Source organism: Ursus arctos, chromosome X (genome assembly GCF_023065955.2).
Source record: "Ursus arctos isolate Adak ecotype North America chromosome X, UrsArc2.0, whole genome shotgun sequence".
In the NCBI taxonomy this organism is placed as follows: domain Eukaryota; kingdom Metazoa; phylum Chordata; class Mammalia; order Carnivora; family Ursidae; genus Ursus; species Ursus arctos.
The window spans coordinates 81,664,778-81,678,696 of NC_079873.1; the positions used below are offsets into that span (position 1 = coordinate 81,664,778).

A 13,919-nucleotide genomic window follows, 5' to 3' on the forward strand; every position below is an offset into this window, starting at 1 on the left:
ATATAGCTTGAAATCAGGCAACGTGATTCCCCCAGCTTTGTTTCTCTTTTTCAACATTTCCTGGTTGATTCAGGATCTTTTCTGGTTTCATACACATTTTAGGATCATTTGTTCCAGCTCTTTGGAAAATGCCATTGGTATTTTGATCAGGATGGCATTGAAAGTATAGATTGTTCTGGGTAGTATAGACATTTCAACAATGTTTATTCTTCCAATCCACGAGCATGGAATATCTTTCCATCTTTTTGTGTCTTCTTCAATTTCTTTTATAAGTGTTCTGTAGTTTCTAGAGGAAAAATCCTTTACATCTTTGGTTAGGTTTATTCCAAGGTATCTTATGGTTTTTGAAGCTATTGTAAATGGAATTGATTCCCTAATTTCTCTTTCTACAGTAACATTGTTAGTGTATAGAAAAGCAACTGATTTCTGTGCATTGATTTTGTATCCTGACACATTACTGAATTGCTGTATGAGTTCTAGTAATTCAGGGGTGGAGTATTTTGGGTTTTCCACATAAAGTATCATGTTATCTGCGAAGAGAGAGAGTTTGACTTCTTATTTGCGAATTTGAATACCTTTTATTTCTTTTTGTTGTCTGATTGCTGAGGCTAGGACTTCTAGTACTATGTTGAAGAATAGTGGAGAAAGGGGATCCCTCTTACACTGTTGGTGGGAATGCAAGTTGGTACAGCCACTTTGGAAAACAGTGTGGAGGTCCCTTAAAAAGTTAAAAATTGAGCTACCCTATGATCCAGCAATTGCACTACTGGGTATTTACCCCAAAGATACAGACGTAGTGAAGAGAAGGGCCATATGTACCCAATGTTCATAGCAGCATTGTCCACAATAGCTAAATTGTGGAAGGAGCCGAGATGCCTTTCAACAGATGACTGGATTAAGCAGATGTGGTCCATATATACAATGGAATATTACTCAGCCATCAGAAAGAACGATTTCCCAACATTTGCAGCAACATGGACAGGACTGGAGGAGATTATGCTAAGTGAAATAAGCCAAGCAGAGAAAGACAATTATCATATGATTTCTCTCATCTATGGAACATAAGAACTAGGAAGATCGGTAGGAGAAGGAAGGGAAGAATGAAGGGGGGTTAAACAGAAGGGGGAATGAACCATGAGAGACTATGGACTCTGGGAAACAATCTGAGGGCTTCAGAAGGGAGGGGGTGGGCGATTGGGATAGGCCGGTGATGGGTACTAAGGAGGGCATATATTGCATGGTGCACTGGGTGTTATAGGCAAATAATGAATCATGGAACACTACATCAAAAACTAAGGATGTACTGTATGGTGACTAATATAACATAATAAAAAATTATTATAAAAAAACAAAATAAATAAAAGAATGAATTATAACTTCGGATTTGTTTTGTATTGTCTCCAACCCCCATAGAAATGTGAATCACATTAATTCCCAACAGTCATTAGCATGTCATAATAAATGTGTATGGTAATCTGAATGCAGAGTAATGAAGGTGATAATAATAATAGAATAGTATTTAATATTTATTATTTTTAGCATGTAATGTTCTATATTACAGAGCACTTATATACATTACCTCATTTAATCCCTATAATCACCCATATTGATAAATATTATTATCACCACTTTTTTTGATAGGTGAAAAAACTGAGGCTTAGATCAATTAAGTGGCATGCTTAAGAACATACAACTTGGGATTCCAAACCAAGTATTTGAATCTAGAATTTATACTTTCACCACTGTGGGGTATCAACTTTGTCATTAGGACTATAAAGAAAGTTAGAGAAATAGAGCTAGGGAGGGGAAAGACTTTCTGAAATTTGTTAGCCTGTGAATTTGGAGTAGAGGTAGGGATGAAAAGGGCAAATTGATATCTAATTTACAATTGTGCTCCTATGTCTTCCATCCTTAAACTGAAGAAAGTTCAGGTTCCCTACAGATTGCTAGGCAGATGCTTAGATGCTCTATGAAGTAGTCCAGTCTCCAGGGGAAAGGAGAGAAATTGGGTTGAGGGCAGGAGTATTAGGTATTTGAACAAAGGTACCTTGAGGACCAGAGATTACATGATTTCCTTGTGGTTGTACAACTACTTTGTGTCTGAACTTCAGAATCAGAATAAATATTTAAATAAATCTTCCTGGTAATCTTGCCATGAGAAATGAGTCCTATGCTCTGAATAACATTGAAATAACCATGACCAACAAATCAAACTGATTTGAAAATCCCTGTTTGTATGATGATGATATCTCAGAAATGTACTGTGAATATAGTGGTTAGTGTTTCAGGGCGGAAATTCCAACATCCAAATGTGGCTAGCAGCACGTTACTTCAAGAAACTTGGTCAACAGATGTTTCTATTGAACATCCTGGGCTACCAACCTAGTAAATACTGGCAAGTGACACCTGCCACCCAGGGAGCCTGGCAAGGAGGGAAGGAAGCTGGGCTTTAAGGATTGACATTATTTTGATTGAACAAGGAGGTGGTACAACAAACCGTTCTGTGAGGGATCAGCTAGGACATGAACTGGAGCTGTTTGTTGAACTTAGGTACCTCCAGAAGACTGGCCCTTAGCAAAACCTTCAAGTTGATGAAGTTTATTTTAATGGTCCCAAAGTACCAATATTAGGGGCCTGCTCATATTTGAGGCTTTGATGGTTTTTCCTTGCCTCAGATAAACAACCACCTTGAGACTTGATTTACATGTTTCAAATTTCTTTGCCTAACAGGCTGTCAAAATTAAATTAAATGGATATGGAGCAATGAGGTATGTCAATAATGCTTGTTCACTAGGGAAGAGGTCATAGGAAGATTGGGGACAGAAGAGAAGCAATGACAGTAGTAAGCCTAGCAGCCAGCAGTTTAAGGGAGAGATACTGCAAATAGTGGAGTAAAAAGGCTGGAAGACTTCTGAAGTTCAATAGAGGTATCCAGATATGTGAAGGATAGCCAATGAGGTAATTTTATAAAGTATGGGTTGGTTGGGGCAGGATGGTCATCTATGAGCTTCTTCTGAACAAAATATAGTTCCTCTACCCACCTGCTAGGATTACTGTTGGAGTGGCCTCTTAAGAGCTATACATTTTCAGTGGGTTAAAGTATTATGTTCCTGGGGATGGTTAACCAATTAGTGAAGATTTGTTTTCATGTGATTAGTCCATTAGCACCAATTTTCACCAAAGAGAGCTGGGGGTTTGGAGGAGTCATAATCCAAGATTGTGAAAGTTTAAGGATGGAAACCATTCTCTGTGCTGGATGACCACCATATATAGTGCTGCCCAACAAGAATGTAATGAATAAACTGCAAGCCTCTGGGCTCTGGCTGCTCACATGGTAGTATATGTTATCTTCATATGCAGAGTGAGAAACTGATACCTAAAGAACTTAAACAATTTTGCCCAAGATCACAGAACTTGGGTGAACCCCAGATTATGACCCAGATCTGTCCAGCTCTGACTGCAGGTTTTACCTTTTCATCTATACTACATTGTCTCCAGAAGGGTGGAGATGACCTGCCAATAACATTTTCCTATGCCACAGTTTAAAAAACCCCACAAAACTCTATTGGGTACGAATAATCTTTTATAAGGCTACATGGCAACTTGGAAAGCACTTGGGACTATCTTGGTCTAGCCCAAAGAATGTGTAAAGATTCCAGGCTGTTCTTCATCAGGGGTTATTTTTTAACTCCTATACACTCTTTAGATTTTACTTCCTGGGGAAAAAAGAAATCAAAGCAGTGTGCAGGGAAAATGAAAATGGTTAGAGCTAATTACAGATGGACTTTCCCCAAAAATGACATTAGAAAACAAAGTCATTTGTCTTTGAATACAATGAGTGTGTGGGCTCATTTTCCCACCCCCACCACTGCTATGTGAAAGTGAAGCAGCTCAGTTTTCATTTTCCTTTCCTCTCAAAATGCCCAGAGGGACCATATTTTTGTTTAATAACCTTCAGAATGATTCTTTAGAAATCTGAGGCTATCAGAGTTCGAAGCAATGCGAAAATAATTGTGGATTATTATTGTATGACGATAGTGGCAGCTGGACTATTTTTTTTTCTTTTTGTTCAGACCTTCTTCTTCATTTTCCCAGAAACCTTATATCCCAAGGTTTAACTCAGAAGCAAATCTCATATAGGTGATAAACCTTGCCAGACATGGTATGTAATATAATTTCAGACAGACCCTTAACTGTTCTTTGGAAAGACCCTAGGGAGTGAAGCAGCCTTATATCTAGATGCCGTGGATAGTATTACTTTTATTTACTCTCTGACAATGTGTGTGGGTAGTTGTATTGGACACAAAACAAGCATATCTCTTAAATATTATACCTGTGAACTTAAGTGCCAGTTTTTGTGTTTTGTTGTCAAAACTCCTTCTATCATAAAAGAAAAAAATCTGTTACAGTAAGAAACTACTAAATGGGTACTTGTTCTTTCAAATCATTTTACACACACACAAACACATACACACACCTGTGCATACATGTACACAAGTATGCATAACTGGGGGTTGAGAGTCAACACTGATTCTACCTCTATGTGAATATTTAGGATGTATGTGTGGAGGGCAGGAGTGGGGGTGAGGAGGAGGAGGGGTAGAAGAGATGTTGTATATACCATAGTGGGAAAAGAGAAAAGTTCCCTTAACAATTATTTACATCATTGGCCTCACAATCATTTTTTCATTGCCTTAACTGAGAGATTCAGAATTTAGATGATAAAATATTTTTTGCCTTGATTATTCAACACCCCCTCACAGCTGTCCCCTACACCTCCTCTTGATGTTTGTACGGCTTTTGGCCACCACTTCGGTTGAACATTTGAGATGAGTGGCAGACAAACTGAAACCATATCTAAAAAGTAGTCCGAGAAAATTCCCAAAAGGCAAAGCCATTTGGCTGAATATTCTTACATACTTGGTTATTGCTATGTCCTTGTCACTCTCTGGAAAAGTGTTAAACATTTCTTTCTAGAGAAGCCCAATCCTAGTAGCAAGACTCCCTTACATTCCCATCAAGAGTGTAGAAAAATTATCTTCCAAACCCAAATCTTACTCTCTGGTCATATATCACAGAACTCAGAAAATGAGCGGATAATTTCTCTATTTCATTACTAGAACAAAATGTGTCCTTATTTTACCTAGCTATGTCTCTAGAAAACTGCTTAAGCCTAATTTTCTTGACCCCTTGCTCTCACCCCTGCCCACCCAAATGGATCTCTTGGCTATGGGGAGGGAGACTCTGGAATATTAGTGTTAGTTTTTAACTATAAGAAGTAATTAATGAAATTATTGTAGACTACATTGCCAATGTAAAAGCCTATTATGAATTTTTAATAATGCCTAAGACTCCCTTGTAGTATACTTTGTTGCTAAATGAACACTATTCTCTTAGGACTCTTAGGAAATATCCCTGTCACATAGAGAAAAAAACACAGGGCTTTATAATGATATTTAGCAATTTTTAAGGTTTTATTATATCCCTTTTGCATTTTGGGGAGTTTATATGCTTTTCTATTTTTGCAGAATATCTCTAAAGACTTTCTGCACTTGGGATGAGGCTTTTAAGGTAGCTCTTGGGCTGATAGTTGTGATATTCAAATTGGACACATTAAGACACATTTGTGATTTTTTCTGGTCATTGACTTAACTCTAGTTATATATTTTGAAAACTAAAGAGAGGAGCACAAAAAAGTATAAGTACTAACTTGCCAGTACTAAAACTTGATGAGAATTTTAATTTTTTGCTTATTTGCCTATATTTCTCTGCAGGAATGCAAGCCCAAAATGTGGAGAAGTATAATAATACAGAAAGGAAATGCTCTTCTAATCCAAGAAGTTCAAGAAGAAGATGGAGGAAATTACACTTGTGAACTTAAGTATGAAGGAAAACTTATAAGACGAACAACTGAATTGAAAGTTACAGGTAAGAATTGGTTCTACCAAATTATGGCAAATGAAATTTTAAGTATAATTTGTTATGAGAAGAAAGAGTTTCCAAAGCAAAGAGCGAACTTGTGGCGAATTTAGAATTGGCTGCAAATCAGATGGTTGGAAAGCTCACTATTAATAAGTTGTACTGATAAATTATATGTGGAGTATGGACAATTGATTTAGGGAACATGGGCCCAATTGCTGCATATCTGTTCTCTGCCTTTATGAAGGGTTCTTAACTCTTCAAGATTTCATTGACTGTTACTAAACATATCAGAAAAGATATACTGGAACCACTTTAGAATGTTGACTTAACCCATATGTAGAATCTCCTTGTAAGTAATGCCTGCCTCAGAATGAGATTCTATTGGGCTTTTGGAATGACATCCTCTTGGACTGCATCCAGAATATCATTTATACAAAATTGCTCATAAATGACTGATGTTATTGTGTGCTTCTAGTGATTCTTAAATGGAACAAAGCCAAACAAATAGTGTGTATATGTTATTTTAAATCCTAAGTACAAGTAAAATATAAACTAGTAATTCTACTCATACCAAATGAAAGAGAGAAACTCAGGATATTCTTATCTGGTAGAGAATGTTGGAAAGTAGTTTTCAGAGACATAGGACAGAACCTAATACCATAAAAGTTATCCCTGATGATGGGCATGATAGACCCTAAGAAACTTCATGACGAAAGTCTACCTGCTATTGTTCCTGAGCAAACCTTGCCTAATTTTTTTCTTCTTGTATATATTTTAGATGTATGTGGTGTGTGTGTGTGTGTGTGCTTGCACGTGTGTGTGTTTACACACACACTTGTATTATGGATAAAATCTGAGCCATAGTAAAATTTGACATTATCCAGACAATTGTTGTTTTGATTGCATTAACTAACTTATGACTGATACTGTTGGGCATTACCTGTATATGTAATGTTGACATTAACTGGTTGGTTAATTATAACATATTCGCACTAACATTAAGAATACAGATTTCCTTCTGTATTATTTTGCATATGTTTTCTGACCTTTTGGGGGTAGTGTTAAAATCAGTCTACTAATAATGACACTTGCTGAGTAAGTTCATTGGTGTAACTCTTATTTAATTATTTTTGAACCCTAAGAGTCAGCAGTTTGTTTTGTCTTTTTCAAAATCCTGAATGTTAACAGAAGGAATAAAAAATATTTTAGTAGAGGTGTACCTTGGTGGCACACTTGGTAAAGAGTCCAACTTTTGGTTTCAGCTCAGGTCATGATCTCAGGGTTGTAAGATTGAGCCCCGCGTCAGGCTCCCTGCTGAGCACAGGCTCTGCTTAAGTTTCTTTCTCCCTTTTCCTCTGTCCCTCCCTGCTGCACACTCTCCTTTTGTCTGTCTGTCTTTGTGTGTGTGTGTGTGTCTCTCTCTCAAATAAACAAATACATGTTTCTAAAAAACATTTTATTAGAAACTAATATACATATACTTTAGTTCATTTTCTATCCTAATACATGACAGTTCTACTTAGTCTGAATTTGTAGAGTAAATTCTGTGGAGGTTTGAATTATTCTTTTAATTAGTATTGCATGTCTTTTCCTCTGTGAGCTTTCACAATAACTGCGCTATTGGGCCAAACCCAAATAGGAAAGATCTGCTTTTGGTTGATTTCTGATTTCCTCAGTGTGAACTGGACTTCCTGTCTCATTCAGGGAGAAGAGTCAATCAGGCAGTTATACATCATTAATAAGTGACCTGACCATGCACAAATCCTTGCAGTATCATCACTTTGACCACAATCACATAATCCTTATCAGCTGTTTGCAGAACACCTCCATTAGGAATTATTTACTAAAATTTGTAGCATTATAGTATTTGGCTTGCGTTTCAAGTTGGACCAGAATTAAGTTAACACCAAACCTCTTTTATGCACTCATCTAATGGGTTATGGTGACAGTGCATTTACTTTTTTAGTTTCTTCTTAGATTCTGGAAAAACAGAGCTAGAGCTGGGGGAGGAGCAGAGGAAGAAGCAGGCTCCCCACTGAGCAAGGGAGCCAGATGTGTGGTTCTATCCCAGGACCCTGGGATCAAGGTAGACTCTTAACCGACTGAACCACCTAGGTGCCCCTAATTTGCACTTTCATATAAGTTATATTGTGATTTGCATGTTCAGTATTACAAAGCAATTAAACAGCTTGTCTTCTTGTAATTCAAAATATAAGGCTGGGATTATTTAAAAAGTACCCACTCATACTTGTTTTCAATTTAGCAATATGAAGGCATGGAATAGGAATTTCAATATAAAATAATAGGATAGGTTAATTACGAAATTATGTAGAGAGAGGTTCTTTAAAATTATATATTGTAAGTATGCAAATTTTAAAAGTTTATCAAAATTTTAAGAGGTTATTTTCTGACTGATCTTTTTAAATTTATAAATCTGAGAAATATTTCTTCAGTAAAGCAAGTGGTTTTTATAAGTGTATAGGTGCTACTTGTTTTAAATATAACATCAGTTATAAAAAGATCCAGATATTCAAAACTGATGAATTAGAAAGTAATCTTTGGTTTAAGAAATAATTTTTTTCCATATAAAAGAATTTGTCATAGGATTTCTTTAAATAGCCAGCTTTCGCGCTGCATTAAAATAGGATCTGATTTAAATGCAACTTTTCTGGAACACTTTTAATGTATAAATTATTGCAGACTTGTGTGATGTTGTGGACATTTCTTTTTATTTCTTCCGAGGGTTCAGATGAATAGGGAAGGGTATAACAACAAATAGACATATACATTAGTGTGTTTAGGTCATTTGTCAAAGATATCAACAGCTAACAATTTTATTTCCCACAGCACGTTTTAGGTGGCTGCTTGTTATTTTAGAAACATTTTCCCTTTATTCTCATGTTGAATTCTGTGCAGAGGGCTAGTTTAAGTGGTAAGAAGAGAAGGGAGCATTGATTATATGATACTGAGAATGGAGAGCAGGTGATAATGGAAGAAGAAGAAGAGTGGGAGAGGGTAGGAAAGATAACGTAATAGGGTCTCCTGGGATTAGAGAAGAGTGTCTGCCTTGAGAAGGTCAAAGGCAGACATAAATTATAGGGGCTTCCCAACGTGACCACAAGCAGGAAGCCAGCACTAATTAACTGCATTTGGAAGATAATTCACCATTCACCTGGCAAATCTTTCACAAATGCATGATTTTATTCAGCTTTTTAGAAATGTTCTTGGCTATTTAGAAAAAACACTAACCTGTTCTTTGGTGGCTATGCAAATAATACCCGTCCTCCTGATTATTGTAAACAGCTCTAGAGTTCCAGATTTGGGACTCTTTACATGTTAGGATAATCTCTTAATCCATTTGTGTCTAAATGCCATGGCTAGAAAGAGAAGTTTATTCTATGGATAAATTTCAAGGATTTGCTGCTAGGTTACTATTAAGCAATAGTAGCAACACAATCTGGACACACAAAGCTTGGTAAAATTACAGAGTGGAAATTGGGATCAGTTTCTCGTGAAGATGTTCAAATGCATGGCTTCAGTAAGTGCTTTTAATTTCACTTTACCAAGTTATAACTAATTGTAGTGTATTGTTGTAAGTGTTGTTGAGACTGTATAGCTTATTAGAATAACCTTCCTCTGGTGTAGAGAATGGCTGCTATTTACACACAGAGGAAGCAATTTCACATCAAGCTTGAAATCAGGCTTTTCCTGGCCCTGGCTCTTTGTTTCTTTATGCCACTACTGTTAATGCTGAGACATTGGGGTGAAAGTGGGTTTAGGAAAAATAGTGGAATGTGGAGGTATGGTGGAGAGTTGGGGGAAGAAACAGAATGGAGAGTCTGACTGAGTAATGATAATATAACAGGAGAAGTGATCTGTAAGCCAACAACTACGTGATAATCATAATAGGAACACCCAGAGAGCGAATATCTATTGAGAGCTCATTGTGTGGCAGACATTGTGCTTAGTGTTTTTCATTCATTTTCTCATTTAATCCTCAGAACAACCATATGAGGATGAATATTAATATTGTCCCCATTTTATTGAGGAAGAAGTCCTTTCTGGACATTAACTATCTGGTCTTCAAAATTTCCTATTGGAATTTGGATCCCATTAAAAAGGATACACTTGACGTTTTGGAGCCTAGTCCTTATAGCTCTTAGTGAGCACCTTAGATTAAATCAGTAGGAATGGGACACAGAATTAAATCTCTGTTTAGGATGGTGCCAGGAGAGAAACAAGAAAGAGTCTGGTGCCAAGAAAAGCAAGAATGTACAAAAGATGGAATTTGCTAAGCTTCATATTTTGGTGCCAAATGGCCCTATGAATATGAAAATCCATATTGAGAAAAAAATGGATTCCAGTGAGATTCATTGCAGCTATCATTATTATTTCAAGCTAATGGAAGTGAAGCGATGGAGAACAGTCTAGTTAAACAACATTGATTCAGTTGGTAAAGAGCAGTCAACACGTAAATCAATGCTTACTCTGTGCAACGAGGATCATAGGATTCAAGTTTCTTAATGCGGTTCCGAAAGCAGACAGGTAGAGACAGAATTATGTTCCCTTTGAAACCTGTGAAATTTTTAATTTTTTTGTTTCAAATAGTGTTTCTAAACTTTGTTGTGTGGAGCTCCAATTCTAAGAGATGTTAAGAGTTATTTCTGGAAGAGAGAAAGGAAAGGAGAGGAGGGGGCGGAGAAAGGTTCTGTGGCAATGTGTTTATCTTCTAGGTCAAAGTTAAACAGATTTCTTTTTTGCAAGGCATTTCAGGGCATCTTAGTGCATATCCTATTCTAATATGTATTAGAGTTTTCTAAAAGGAGAATGAGATACAGTTTAGGACATTTCCTAAACTTGTATGATCACATAACATAACCCACACCCCCAACCTCCAGAGTAAACTATGGCTCAGAGAATTTAAACCATTTGCCCTGGGGTGGCAGCTGGTGAATGGCATGGCCTCGACTAGAACCCCCATTTTCCGATTCCTAATACAATGCTTTTTCTATCATATCCCATTGTTACTCTGTCTTTAGTCCCTTAATCCTGGGTTCTGGGCCAGAAAAAGAGGAGATGCATCCCCAGAAGGACTCCAAAATTGGTGACCTCAGAGCTCAGATCTAAAGATCCCTGAAATAACCTGTTACATAAAATGCTCATTTGCCAACCCATGGTTTTGGCTTAAAGAAGAAATAGCTGTGATTCTATTCCTTCTATAAAAGTAAAAGCATTTACTGTTGCTGATGGCTGAATCCAAATCTGCAAAAGGGCGATGCCCTAATCGATAGTAAAATACTTCTAGAAGTCAGGCAAGTCATGTACCTGAATGGGTGTGTGAAGTAACATGGAAAGGCAAGTTGGAGAGTACTAGCAGACTGACAGCCCTAGCTGTTGTCATGTGAAATTAAGGATCCAATACTGCTAGGCCCTCTAATTCTTTTTTAAAGATTTTATTTATTTATTCGACAGAGATAGAGACAGCCAGCGAGAGAGGGAACACAAGCAGGGGGAGTGGGAGAGGAAGAAGCAGGCTCATAGCCGAGGAGCCTGATGTGGGGCTCGATCCCATAACGCCGGGATCACGCCCTGAACCGAAGGCAGATGCTTAACCGCTGTGCCACCCAGGCGCCCCTAGGCCCTCTAATTTTTGAAGAGATTGTAGAAGTCTGGATTTTTATGTGGAAATCTCTGGTTTGTTCATCACTGTGTGGACTAAATAAAACATGCCTATATGCTAAATTCAGTTTGAGGGCTGCCTTTTTTTGGCCTTTACCTTAAAGAGTTTGGTTCAGTAGCACTTTCAAACAAGTGAATGACTGTGTGGCTGGCTCAGACTTTGCTCCACTATTTCCATCTCCAGCAGTGAGCGGAAAAAAAAATGTAAGTGGCCTGGAGAGCAGTGAATAGACAAACTGAGAACAGCACTCAGAAGCCATCCTAATCACACCATCCAACAGACCGGTCGATTCAAGCAGAGAGTTTAGGGTGCAATTTATGGATGTAATACTACAGGAGGGGTATTGACAAATTGATCACATTACAGAGAAGGGCAATTTAGATGATGAAGCAAGTTGGTCTCAAATGTTACAGATAAATGAAAAGCCCTGGGGATAAAGCACCCACCTTTAAACTGCCCCGAAGCAGTGCGATGTGAAGCACTGAGGGGAACAAATCATTAGCATATGTTCTCTCTCCTTCATGTTCTGAGCACCCAGTTAACATGATCTGAATGTCTGTGTCCTGATTATCATGTGAGAATGTATCTCGTTTATACCTTTTGTGTGACTTAATGAGGAAAGCCCTCAGCAGTCAATAGTTCTTGGCCACATTAAGGAAACTTTCACATGACTGATTGTGCATTTCATAATTGCCTGTTCTTTTGCACAGTCGCAGGTGCAAAAATCTCATGACCAAAACCGGCTGGTAGCAGCTCCTTTGCCTTTCCTTCTAGGCCTCTCTCTCCCTTCCTGGGTGACCCTGGCCTTTCCTAGCTTACCCAGCCCACTGTGAAAACATCTTTGTCCCTTCTCTGATTCTTCTAAATATCCTAATGCCCTGTCTTTTCTGTAGCCCATCTCCTCAGATCCTTGTTTTCTGCTGGTGTTAATCTAGTACCTCAAAGAGATAAAGAATTCCTGACCGATAATGGCCCAAAATGTTTCCCTTTACAGCTAACATTTGCAATTTAATAGATATTTCAATTCTGTAACTCATAGGCATGACTAATGGTGGGAATTTCTGGCAGCTTTGTAGTGCCTGTGGGGGGCCTTTCCCAGAGTGTCACAATTCATACCCTGCAGGTGGCTGCTTGCTCCCTCTAGAAACAAGGTCAACTCTACTCATGACCTTGGGTGACTAGGAGAGAAAAAAAAAAAAAGCCTGCTTAGAATTACTGGGAAGGAGGGCCTTGAGTATCAGTCTAAGGAGTGATTTTTTCCCTTCCTTTTCTGGCGCTGTTATTTTGTCTTTCCCTTCCCCCCCCCCATTTCTCTCCCCCTGCCTCAACCAATGACATAGGGCTATCTATTAACCCTGTTGGTGACAGACAAGGTCAAAGAGATTTCCAGTCTCTGTCCTAGGAAAATGTTTGCATGTTTCTATGCCTTATAGGGAGACAAACAAATACTATTAACTATCCCATCAGCAGAAAGCTGGTCTTGTTTCTCTGCAAAGTTTCTCTGGACTGTGAGAACATTCATTCCTGTGGGTTTGTTTCGTAAGTAGCTGTGCAGGAGACCAGCTTGAAGGGCTGAGGGTGAGCAAGTTAGAGCACATGGCAGCAGGATATGGCAAACGTGCCCAATCCAGGTCAGTTCCGCTCCAGTGGCTCTCTTCCATCACCTGAGGTGATCATTGACTCCTTGGCTGACTCCTCTGACTTGAGTTAGGGGTAGGGGAGGGGGTTCTTGGGAAGGGATTGCTGTGTGACTCCTAGGTGTATAGACCTCTAAGATTCATGGGCAAAGATTTTCCTAGGTCCATTATGTTTATTTGTGAAAGTCTCAGCTACTTTGCTCTCCTCCATCCTGAAAGCAGTGGTATGAGCAAGCTAAGGATAGTCTATCAAGCCACCCTTCTAGAGGATGAAAACTAGGAGCTTGGTATGGTGGGAGATTAGCCATGAACTAGATCCAAAAGAATAGAGCAGATGCTCAGAGGACAACCATTTATTGGGTCAGGTATTGTACAATCAGTCAAAGTTCACAACAACCTTGAAAGTTTGGAAATATTTCCTTTATTTTATAAGGGAAGAAAGGGAGGCTTAGAGGGGATAAGTTACTTGTCTATTATCACATAGATAGTAAATGGTGGAGTTAGGATTCAAACACACATTTGTTCCAAAATCTTGCTCTTAAAGCAACCAGCTAAAAACTACCTACGTGGCTTCTGCATACAACAATGCTCAACAAATGTCACTAGTTCCTTTCCTTCCTGCTTGCTTGCCTGCTTCATGCTCTTTCACTCTTCTTTGCCAAGACACATTTGTACTTTGG

The 13,919-nt window shown here is 38.3% G+C and overlaps 1 protein-coding gene across 1 annotated transcript in view; it reads left to right on the forward strand.

The window, feature by feature from the left end:
* Window positions 1-13,919, forward strand: part of IL1RAPL2 (interleukin 1 receptor accessory protein like 2) — a 562,461-nt gene that overhangs the window by 54,683 nt on the left and 493,859 nt on the right. The window contains exon 4 of the mRNA XM_026488169.3: window positions 5,775-5,928. Within this exon, the coding sequence (XP_026343954.2) occupies window positions 5,775-5,928 (154 nt within the window). The remainder of the gene's footprint in view (window positions 1-5,774; window positions 5,929-13,919) is intronic.